At 37.8% G+C, this 12443-nt stretch overlaps 1 protein-coding gene across 2 annotated transcripts in view; it reads right to left on the bottom strand.

Annotated features, from left to right (window-relative positions):
• The window catches only part of RFX4 (regulatory factor X4), a 93265-nt gene that overhangs the window by 26161 nt on the left and 54661 nt on the right, over nucleotides 1-12443 (bottom strand). For both annotated transcript variants that reach the window (XM_061445045.1, XM_061445044.1), the window contains exons 10-13: nucleotides 10660-10718; nucleotides 8971-9115; nucleotides 5615-5709; nucleotides 4412-4529 (exon numbers count right to left, since the gene is read on the bottom strand). In XM_061445045.1, coding sequence (XP_061301029.1) covers nucleotides 4412-4529; nucleotides 5615-5709; nucleotides 8971-9115; nucleotides 10660-10718 — 417 coding nt within the window. The remainder of the gene's footprint in view (nucleotides 1-4411; nucleotides 4530-5614; nucleotides 5710-8970; nucleotides 9116-10659; nucleotides 10719-12443) is intronic.

Raw genomic sequence — 12443 nt, 5'->3', positions numbered from 1 at the left:
TCACTCAACTACTGCACAGAATTTGTTTTTAGGGATCTTTTGGACTCAGTGTCTTGTTAAATAAAATCCGATTTATTTTAGCAGTATAATAGACATATATAATACAATAGACCTGGCTGATCACCTTGTTACTGACTTCGGATTTCCCCAGTGGAAACTTCTATTATCAAGAATCTCCGTAAATTGCTCACTCTTCTTCTGACTACAGTTTTTCAGTGGGAAGTTTCTATTGACTTTAGTGAAGTTACTATTGATAAGTTATTTGCAAGGTAAGAAAAACAGGCCTAAATGCTAGCAAACTTGAAGTGGTGGTATAAAACTCAGGGTATTTCTGTTTCTGATCAAACTCCTTTCTCAGCTTTAATTAAAAAAAAAACACAAATTAAGGAAAGTTGCTTGTAGTTTCATAAAAATATTTGGAAGTGTGAAGCCTGAGCACTGCGATGCTAACAAGCAAATGACAAGAAACCAAGATTTTCTAGTTTAAAAAATGTCTTTTTGCTTTGGGGGGGGTCTAATACTTTATTTTGAAGACTCGGAGTTGGCAATACTGAATGCAGCATTTAAAAACACTCCAGTGCCCCTGTCACTCTTTTGAATTTCTCTCTTCCTCTTCTATTATTTCTCCCTCTGTGGATTTTTTAACACTGCATAGAGTTTTTGAGCCCAGAATTTGTGTGAAGGACGCTGCGCAAACAAGTTGTTGGTACTGACTGAATACAATATTTTTACATTTTTAAGTGAGTGGAATGAAATGTAAGCTATAGAGTGAAATCAATATCAGGGGAAGCATTTCAGCTACACAGTGAATACCTATTCAGCAGGATGCACAAGAATTTACTCTGTGTTTGCAAGCTACTGTTTTTCACATGCAACTGGTCCTTTCAAGTATGTCTTTCAGTCCTGAAATGGATCCAGCTGTGATAGGCAAACCATGCACTTCTTAAGAAAAAGGTAAGAAGTCATTCAAGATACTGTAGCTACAGTAATAAACAGCATTTGACTCTAATTTTCATGAGTTAAGAGAAATCATGGCAATAATTACCCAGATAATGTACAGTAAGTATCAGCAGCTATTAACAGATACAGCAATTGCACGTAAGTAGCAAAACAACAGTGAGGTTTCCAGATCTGGAGAAAATCATGGGGCTTCTATTACTAATTAGTTACTTTATACACTGGATGCATTACCCAAACACTGCCACCAACTGTGCCTTTGATATGCAGACAGGAAGGAGGGAGGGAGGCAGGAAGGCAGAGAGAAAAAGGGAGGGCAAGCAGGAGAGTGAGGAACTTCTTTTTCTGCCAGAGATTGTTTCAACCTGCCTATACCACCATGCTTAAAAGCTTTGCAGGGTCAAATCCCTATGCCAGTCACCCTGTGCCAGATATTTCACCTTCCTCCACTCAGATTTCTATGTCATATATTTCAAATGTAAAAACATACTGTCCTATATATAATAAAGAATCCATCATTTAACACATTATTTTACCTAAAAAAACCACCAACCCAAAACTACACTGTGAGCATCTGAGTCTCTATATTGCCTGAAGTGGAAGTCATAAAAACTGAGTTCACTGAAACAGTCTCCAATGCAGTAAAAATGCAAAACTTTTTATCTAAGTTAACAACAAAGATACATAGACGTAAATATTCAGAATAGTGAAACAAGTCTTTCTCTTCATAGAGTTCACTTAAATGCTCACTTCTAGCTGAAAAGCTAGAAGGAACTATGTTATATTAAGCACAGAAGAGTTTCTGCCATCTAGCTCAGACCTGTTGATGTTCAGGGGTTAACCTTTTAGAACTTGCACAACTAAAATTCCTGAACAATATGCCAAATGTCCTCGCAGTGAATGAGTAGCATCATTAATACAAATTATAAATGTGTGTCTGAGGCTAAATAACTTCTGGGGGGAAAGAAGGTAGGGATAGCCCAGGCTTTTGCCTGATAGGATGAGGATACAGTTTTGGTATCACTCTCACCTTTGAAAACCTAAGGCTCAGATCTCCTCCCTATTTCTGCTGGCATTACACCTGAGCAGGGAAAACTGCACCCTGTATAAGTAAGGGCTGTCACATCGCCTCCCAGGGAAAGCCCACCTAGCAGGCTGCAGACCTCTGCAGCTCAACAAATGGTTACGTGGTTTGTACAAAGGCAAATAATTTCAACAGAAAAGAGGAGAAAACCCTCCCACAGGAGAAACCCTTTAGCCTTTTGGTTAGAGATCTTGTTCTGACAGTGACCAACACTCCTTCAAGACTGCTGAGGCTGGCAGCTCTCATCTATGCACCAAGATATGGCAGATGCACAAGAATTCTCTTTGATTTTACTTTTTTAAAAATAAAGATTTCTGAATTTGATGAAAATCCCAAACTCAGCTTCACACTGAACACAATTTTTTTTTTAAACTCTTGCTTTTCCTACCAAGTTGAAAATCAATTATTGATCCAGTTCTAATTATAACACCACATACCCATGAAAAGTATATCAGCTATGACCAGTACATAATTTCCCTGTGGTAACATATCAAAATATCAAATTCATGTTCAAACTTGTGGATCCATATAAGGCAGAGGTTCATGCAGTTGTACACACCGATATACCCAGTGAACCAAAAAGGAAAAATACCCCACATAAATCCTACATGCTTACCCAGGCAGTTAAAGTTCTCAAAACTGAGAAATTCACAAGTCAAATTTATAACAGAGGCAATAGGTAAGTTATTTTTGTAGATCTGATATATTATATGGTAGTGGGTTCCAAACTCAAGCCAACAAATAATTCTCAATCTTCTCATTTACTCTCTATGTGGCAAGTTCATGAATGTTTCCATTAGTAAGTAAGAAATCACAGCTGAGGATCACTATGCAGACCGTCCAGACAACTGGTGGTTTAATAGCTATTTGGGGAATCCCTGTTTGATTAAAGATGTTTTGGTGACTGGTGCTCTGAAACAGAGAATGCTTGATTAGGTTACAAACATATCCTGAACGGGAATAAAAATAATGTTGTAATGTGCAATTCAGTAGCAATAATGTATCCTTAGGGGCAGTTTAATGTCAGCATTTCATGACTTGTAATGGTGTTACCTCAACACTGCACGAATGCAGGATGTGTTTTCGTTTCTTGAGTAGCACTGTGTTTTACAGGTTGTGATTATGTCTGCAGAGAAAAGTGTAGCAGCCCAAAGTGCTATAAAAAAACCTTCATCATTTACTCAATACTCATGCAAAGGGTTTTTTGGACACTGGGGGAAAGTATACTGTTAAGCCTTACCACCTACTTTTATGCCCTCAACAAAAGAAAAGCTGCAGGATTCAGGGAGAAAATGAGCCCTAGAGGAGGTGAAAATTAGATGTGACCAGGATATTAGCGCTGAAAGCACAAGTTAGCAGATGGATATTGTGACCATCTTGGGAGCACTCACTATCCTGATGTCTAAGGGTGACTCACTAATACCTGCTTGGAAAACTTCTTACAGTGGGAAGCCAACAAAAGTAATTTCAGATTAAAACATAAATACAGATCATACTCTGCCTGTCTCTGCTGGTATCTGAATTTATGCTATTAGATGGTTCTAAAATCATAAAGGATATCAAAGCTTAATGGGGAGAAAACCTTGCAGTTGTTCAATGGAGTGCCTTTCTGAATTCATTCATTATTAATCTTTTACTAATATATTGGGACAAATGTACATTTATAGAAACCATCCCTCATGCAAAATCTGGTCCCAAGTGACTGCAAATCCTCACACTCATGACAAGCAATCCCTTTTCAATCATTACTGCTTTAAATGAATTTAATCTGAACTGTTTGTATCCCAGGATTCAAGACAAAGCCCCTTTTGAAACTGTGTAGAAAAGTAACATGCTTTTTAATGTAAAAAGTAGAAGTCTGTTTTTTCACCCTGACTATATTCTAATAGAATGGAAAAGAATCTGTCCAGGGTATAGAAACATACTTGTTTTGCACATAGTAGTTTAAAATGCTATGTCCTTTAAAAGCAGAGCTGGCAAAGTGGTTCACTGAAGAGCTTTTCATCCACTTCAAGGCAAAGTTGTCTCTTCAGGCATAACACATGGTCAAAGTGGTTTGGGTTTGGGTTCACTTTGAACTGAAATAAGTTAGGGAATACTCTGGTAATCAACTCCTCCAGCTGACCTGTAGCCAATAACTCCAGCTACTAGCTTACAACAAACAAAAGGAATGTTTCAGCTCCCTGGCTAAATCTTGAAGACAGACACCTCTCTGAGCATTATTTCCAAATGTCACTAGCCGAGTTCTTTTTCTTAATAGATCCCTGGACATGTGAAAATTGGTTATGCTTTCACTTAAACTGTACATTACAAGCCAGGATGCAGATTTTCTGACTGCGGCATACAACTATTACAACAAAATCAAAGTACCAAAGCTGGGTGCACTGTGCAAAGTCATGTCCCGAATCACGCGAGTGCCAAAACAGGACCACATCAGGAGGAACTGCTGAGCTACTTTCTTCAAAGAGCCTTGTCTTTTGGTAGCTACCTGCAAGGAAACAGATGTATCTGTCAAGGAGAAACTTTTATTTCTACCACCTAATGCAGAGGAATGATGTACATATCCATCTTTTTTTTTTATACAGAAAAACTACTTACCATTATCTTTGTATTAAAATAAACACTAAAAATAAAAAAACAAAACAACCTTAGACAGAAAAGCATCTTGTAACCATATACTGCCTTCAGAAATCGTAAGTATTATTCAACACCAAGACTGAATCTCCCTTATAAAAGATGAAGGAACTGCCAAAACATTGCTCTGACCTTCATCTTAATTACTTACATGTTCATTCTTACTTCCTGGTCAAGGAAGCAATTTAGAAACAAGAATGCTTGATCCACAATGAAAATTTATATTAACACTGCAACCAAAGTTTACTACTGAATATAAATTTTTTATCCCTCCATGCTTTTCATGAATTCACATATTCATTTTACGATGAAAAACACTGTCCAGAAAGTCCACATTAGGCATTAACTCTAAAAAAATATAATTTACTATATTATATGTGAGATAAAGAATTAGGTTCATCCCATCAGCTAACAAAATCCATGTCAAGTTCTCCATGAAAATTAACAGTTATGGTCTGAATTTCAAATTACATTCCACCAACTAGAAGGAAAGTTCCCCCAAACAATCAAAGTATTTCAAGTAATGTGGGGAAGCATCTGTTGTTTACTGTATGTATCTTTTGCACAGAGAGAGGCAGTGAGGTTTTTTGGTTTGGTTGTTTGTTACTTCTTAGCTCTAACAACTGGTATGAAGAGTTGAAATTCTCATAGAACATCCTAATATAAAGTATAGTTAGTGACAGAAGTTAAAATAGCTGGTCGTACAATTATATCTTCTTTTTGGGACAGAATAGACAAAACAGAATAAAGCAGAATCATGACTGTGAGCAGTTCTCCATGAAAACTGGTGAGATGTTACCCACTGTTGCTTTACTCCTGCTTGTTACCAATGCCTGGCTCTTTTTTTTTTTTTTACTTCTGTTTTTGCTAAAAATCTATGACCTGGATAGAGCTCAAAATGCACATAAATGACTGCAGTCCTTACTCCTGCTTACCAACCTTTACAACACATCTGTCCACCATGGAATCCAGCCACTCGATGTACGACTCAATGGGGGACTGCTCTTCCAGAAGGTGATCAAACTCCTGATACACTGGCAGACAAAAAACAGCCCACCTCAGTACTTGGATTCCATTTTGAACAAAATAAAAACAAATCACAAAAGGGCTGCTGATAACATCACAAGTTTGCTGTGGTTTTCATAATACGTTGCTCAACTACAACAAATACAACAAGCTTTCTTGATGCTGACCCAGTAAGTTTACTCTGTCTCCTATCTCATTTCTATTGAAAGTGATGGAGTCATTGGATGTGGCATTTTAACGTGAGCAAATCACAACCCACTGTTTAAAGTTAAGATTTTGATTTAAGCTTCATCTGTCCGGTGTGCCCGGAAGTGAAACGTTTATGGTGTTCTCTATGAAGAGTGTGAAGCTAGGCCTTGACCCTGGTGGTGAAAAAAGGTCATGCATGAAATTGATTTAGAAATGCATAAAGAATCTTCTAAGCATCAAGTGGATGAGTATTGTTGATAGGGCTCTCATCTGTATAATGCTTTAGTTGCAAAAATGTGACTTAACTGCTGCAAATCATTTATTTGCAATGCCAGACAAACACACAAAGAATTTCCATAAACTTCTACTTCTTCAAAATAAATTGCTACCAATGCACAAATGCTATACTTAATTCATCAAGAAGAGTTTTCAAAAGCAACCTGTGTACTTTTAAACCTCTCCTAAGTATACATATTCATATTTTAATACAGAAGGTTAAAACAACCAAGTCATTCAACTGCAGCTCTCAAAACTGCGAGTCTCTAATTGATTCTCATAGAATCAATAAGTGAAAGACGAAGATTCATGTGCTTTGGCATCTTAAGAAATTATTCTTCAATTCAGCTAAAATAAAAGGCCCAGTAAGTCAAGAATAAAGATACTTTTTTACCTGCTGTTACAGGATGATCTCAATGTGCTATGCATTTCCATTTATGTTTGGTTATAAATAACGGGAAGAAGGAATTTCCCACCATAGGAAAGACAGTGAGGGAGGTGGCGAAGGCAAAGCTTAGAGGTAATAGCTGGAGAAACGAGCCATAGAGGCTGACAATAATGAAAAGAACAAGCTCCCTGGTCTCTAAATTGGATCAGCAAGATGAGCAGGAATGCATTTGCTTCACACCTGACTACAACTTTGTTAACTCAGGCTTGCAAAAAGGCTGGATGTCAGAAACACTACCTGCGGAAGAAGGAAAATAGTGATATTTGGGCCATCTTCGTCTTGTTTCATTGTTTTATTGAATGGGTAACCTCCCTTTATTCAGAACAGGATCACAGAGAAACCTAAATGTTGTCTCCATACCTGAATATTTACCTGAAAAAACCCTTGCCTGATACAGCAAATTAAGTAATTCATATGCTGTGCAAAGAGGGAAACAAGAGTGGAAAAACAGTTCAGTTTGCTGCTGGAGCAATGCAACCGTGTGCAATGACCTATTTGAGAAAAGTAACTATTTAGCCTTTAGTGACTGTTAAAAATGCCTCAACAGGATCTGAGAAAGGAAGGAAAGATGAAACCATGTCAGAGACAGCTGCCATACTAGAGCAGGAAAGAGGTTCTCCTATAGCCAGTGACTTTACTCTGTTTATCTCAAAGCTTGCTTGTAAGCTTATAAGCATGTTTTTCCAGTTACAGTAGCTGGAAATTGTACTTTCGTGTTTATTAATACCAAGAACATGAAACCAAGCCTTAACTCCATGTCATAGGAGTCATACAGAATATGATATTTGAAAAGATCTTTGTTTATTCCACTAATAAACATCAAAGAGATGGGAAAAAAAACATCTAAGTTCTAGAATAATCTCTCTGTATATCTGCACTCCTCAGTGGAATCCTATCTCATGATGAACATTCATATTTGGTTACCATTTCTAAGCAATTGCTTATACAGGCCTAAAATATGGCAAAACATGTTCAAATCCATTAGCATTCAGGAAGGTTCCATTTCATTTTATTACACTTAAGTTTGTATTTAAATAGTTAGCACATATACAAAAAGCTTTCCTAAAAATTAAATATTTTCTGAACAAGAGTGGAAACTGTTGCTGTTACTAGGGATAACTTTAAGAACTCTCCTCACCAGTAGGAGGATGTTGGGTAGATATTGAAAATGTAGCAGATATCTGAAGGATGCACACAGCTTCTGGACTCCAGTCTCACTATATGCTACCTGTTACCACATCAAGTTTCCATCTCCTCAAAAGGTGAGAAAGCCACATCAGGAAATGAATCAAGGATTAAGAATGAGAGGAAAGAGTACCAAGCACCTCTTGCTGGAAAACCGAAGTAACAGAGAATACAACACCAGTCCCTAAACTGAGGAGAAGACTTCTAGTGTTAGCATAGTGGGATAAGTGCCAAAGTCAACCTTGCAAGGTACAGCATACATGTGAAAGTGTCACCCTTCCTCTTCCCAGCCACTCACTGAAAGTGTTGCCCTACCGGCAAACCTACCCTTTCAGGGCTCCCACAAGTGGTTGCCCAGGTTGCTCCCCATTAAGGCTGGTTCTGGATAAAAGATGACTGGTCCTCCTCAGGTGAGAGGTAACAACACAACAGGTGGGTTCACAGGGAAGTGAGGTTATGAACGATGCTAAAGACAAAGCTGATCAACTCTGGTACCTCAGAGGGACAAATTCAATGTGCTTAGGGTTACACCTAAGCTTACAACCCCACACACTTGCTGGATAGTGCAATTTAAATTTTATCCTTGCAAAAGACCTTTGACTCTAAAACCAATTTGCCAGCATCTCCAAAGTCACTTTTCAGTTCAAGCCCTTCACTTTACTAGTAGACTAAATCAGCCAGTGAGCTTGCTTGATATGGGACTTCTGCTTACTCATATAAGTTCAGCGTGAAAGCACGTACCCCATCAAATGAACTTGCTTATGAAAATACATGTGGACCTTCTCATAAGTAAAATTTACAAATACACAGTGTCAAAGCCATTAAAAAGGCAACTCTCCTGCAGCTCTACAGCAGTAGAGATCAAACTTCATCAAATTTAATGCTTTAACTCATAGATTTAGCTTGCTCAGGTTTATGGAAAAAAGTCTTCCTGAATCTGGGTGCAAATTTTATGCCATTGGGTGTTCTGGATACTAGAAAAAAACTCATTAATGGAATTGTGCCCAGATATATGCCTCAAAATATAAGACCTTGACAGGGCTTTCCCTTGCCTATTTACCTTGAGAGTCAAAGCAAACCAATGGCTGTAGAAACAGTGTTACTTTCATTGAGCTTTGTTTCCAGGAGGAAACCAAGTTCACCTGGCTTTGTTTGAGGGTTCTGCTCTTACATTGTATGATGAGTTTTCTGTGTTCCTCCCGTGAGTCCTCCATAGTATAGAGGGTTTGTTTGGTAATGCTATTCAGATCCACATTCCTCCAGTCCTCCAGCATTTGAAATGTGATGTCTGCGCTGTGGATCACTGTTCTTGATGCCTGTAATCCAATCCAATCAATTCATTAGTTCATGGTTTATTAGGTTAAAAATAGACTTTATCCTCTTTTACGCTTCCTTAGCTAGGCTCGCTAAGTTGATTCTCCTCATGGACCCCCACCCGCCAATTTGATGTCTTATGGACATTACAAGGCCCTCTAACCACAGAGAACTAACTCCCAAGTAATTTTGCCAACTAAAATCATGTGCAAGTATTTTGATTGCGTCCACCACAAACCCTGATGAACAACACTAATCTGCTGTCGCTGGTCTTCTCAGTTTCTAATAGCTCTGCTGGTTTTCTTTACCAGCTTCAGTTCAAAACCAAAAAGCAACAAGAAAAATCAAGATGAAAACAAACCAACCCCACTCGGGTTTGCACCCTCCCTTCTCCCAAACTATGAAGGCTCTGATTCTTCCCTCAGTCACATGCAAAGGTTAAAGCTCATTTGTCCCTGCACCGTATCTGCTTCTTGGTTGGTTGAGATGCAGGTCTGCTGTTGACAGTGGGGGGGATGGACTGAGACACTAAGTCATGGTCATATAATATACACCAGATCTCTGGAAGTTAAGCAGAGATGATAACCCACACCAAGGTTATCAGCCTCCCCAAGGAAGTGATGCATTTGAATAGTCCTTCATGTAAGTAAACTGTTTCATTCCAGGTGTGATGAAGACAGTTGTGGTCTCTGTGTCTTGATTTCCTCTGAATCCCTATGGACCTCCAAAGCTCAGTGATGGTCCACTGTGTTTGCGGAAAGGTAGCACCGGTATCACTGCCTTCACCACTAAAATAATGGAGGAAGATGTCTACAAAGACGTCCTTGCAGGAGTGTTTTTCCCTTGGGCTTCACCACTCACAGGGGTGTTGGATACACCTTCCAAAAGTGGAGCTTTCAGTGTGACAAAGAAATCAAACTGCCTGCTCCATTACACTGGTAAAACATTCATTAACTGAATATGTTTTCCCCCTTTTTATACTACACAGAATTTGGCCTCATGACTTTTTGATAGGCAGCTGTGATCTAAACTAATTGATGAAAAACAAACACTTCAGAGTAGGTTTTATATTCACTTGCTATGATTGCAAGACTATTTCTGTTTAAAACCTCAGCAGTTCAACTGTTTAGGTTTTTACTAATTTGCATGATTTATAATATACAATTAGCCTTGGAATTTCTTGTCAGGCATATAGAAATATTTCTTACTTTGCAGTTGACCTACTAATAATACTGCCTGCTCTGAAATCAATTGAATGTTTTTCATTTATTGCCTGGAAATGAACCATCTATTCAAATCAAATAGTGATTTTTTTTCATAAAAGTACCCTGCTGAATTTAATAATCAGGGGTTGCCGGTTGTATAGAAAAGTATTTTTTGCTGATTACTTCTTGACTTTGTAAAGGTGTTCACAATAAATATTGGAGACAGACTGCTAAACGTGATCTCTTCCTCTTTGAGTAAAGTCCAGTCTACCAATTCCTAAAATCATTTCAAAAGTCAGTAAAAATGGCATTCAGCAAACTTAATGAACTGAAATACTTACTTGGCAGAGATGATTTAGCGATGTCTGACGACGGAGTATTTGTGAGAATCTTCTGGACACTGCAGGAAAAAAAAGATACATAATTTACACACTGTGCTAAACAAAGAAAATTACTTCTGAAATTACTAAATTAAAACAAGGACCAGAAAAATATATCCAGTTTCTTGCATACAATTACAACCACATAAAATTCATTCAAATAGCCCAGATTTAATCGTGTTTAAACCTTGACCTAAAGCCTTAAATCTGGATGTTCAATCAGTTTTACAGAGGCATATTACAGCAATGATTTATGGATGCTGTGAATAATGAGGTGACAAGAGAAATGTAGAGGACAATGGAAGAGCTTTGCTTGTTCAGCATAGCAAATTTTCTCTTGATACACAAAGGAACTGAAGGCCAGAGAGAGCTATTTAATACAAAGAAAAATGTTGGTGCAAGAACAAGTGGCATAAAATAATGATAGATACATTATGTGTGGAAATTAGAAAAGGTTTCCAAGTGTTAATGCAAATAAGTTTTGGAAGAGTTTTTTGACTAGACTAGGAGGAGCTAAAATCTGATACAGTTTCAGGTAGAATTTGGTCAGAGTTTCTAAAAGAGATTACATGAAGTACTAATACGCTATGGGGTAGGGTGCCCATGACATACTTGCCAGCTGATGCTCTTATTTTAGCACTTTCCAAGTGATAAGGACCTTGCATTAAGATGATTTTCTAAGCTTGGAAAATGAACTTAAAATGTTATGTTGTACATCTTTTGTCTGAAATCTGTGACTCGAGAAATGCAAACATGACCAAGGCTTGCAGTTGCTCCTGTCAGTACCTCCATTGGCTGCCTGCACTATCACAAATTCTGATGAGGAGGGATCAATTGCAGAAGCAACAAAGGCTTGTGTAAAAGGTAGGATGCACTCAAGTTTTCACTTACTTATACTAAAATCACCAAAGACTTGCAGATCTATCCATACAAGCCTTAGACATAGTCACAGAGTAGGTTTTCCCTCTGTACTCTACACAGAGGCAGTTAAGGCATAGAGATTGAGAATGACTAGAAAGTGCGTAGTCCATCTCTTTCTCTCTCCCTATCAGATTGGAAAAGATTTTGCTGTTTCAGATTCTCAATATTTTTGAGCTGACCAAGATGTGATAAAGCATATTCTCAGTTCTTTGTGTAGCTTTTAAAATAAATTAGTAAACAGTGCAAAAAAAAAACCCCTAAAATTAGTTGTTCCAATTTACAATCTGACTGTTCTCAGTAAAATATACACCTAATTTTCCACGCTGATCAAAATAGTTAATCCTTCTCCTAAATTAGATTTTTTTTTTTTTTTTTCCCTTTAACTTTGGGTTGTGGAATTTAGTGCTCATGAAAGGCAAAGAACTGAGAGCCGTGAAATAAAGCAGGCTTTATCAATAGGTGATGTGCACTGCAGGCATCTACAAAGCACATCTGAAAAGGACTAGTGCCCTTTCCTGTGGTGACAGGGTAATTTGATCTCCTTCATTTTTAACTCTGGCACTTTTTTGAGTAAGGGCCTCAAGCTGTATTCAAATTGTGCTAGCCTAAAGGTTTGTTTAATAATTTTCTGTGCCTAATATCGTCACTAATGCTTACTTACTATCAACAAAATTAATTTCTTATCAGAATCCACAAGAAAGAAAAAGCAAATCATCTCTTTTTGAGCAGTGGCTCATTTCGCTAAATGAAATTGGTTCTCATGAGCAAGTGGAGGCTGTAAGTGAATGCAAGATTTATAATGCTGACAGGTTTTAATTCCTAAA

This window comes from Pezoporus flaviventris, unplaced genomic scaffold (assembly GCF_033815535.1).
Source record: "Pezoporus flaviventris isolate CSIRO_AGI_PZ_B2104156 unplaced genomic scaffold, CSIRO_AGI_Pfla_v1 ptg000002l, whole genome shotgun sequence".
NCBI classification, from domain to species: Eukaryota; Metazoa; Chordata; class Aves; order Psittaciformes; family Psittacidae; genus Pezoporus; species Pezoporus flaviventris.
The sequence above is the reverse complement of the archived record's forward strand: the minus strand, read 5'-3'. Positions and strand labels throughout refer to the sequence as shown.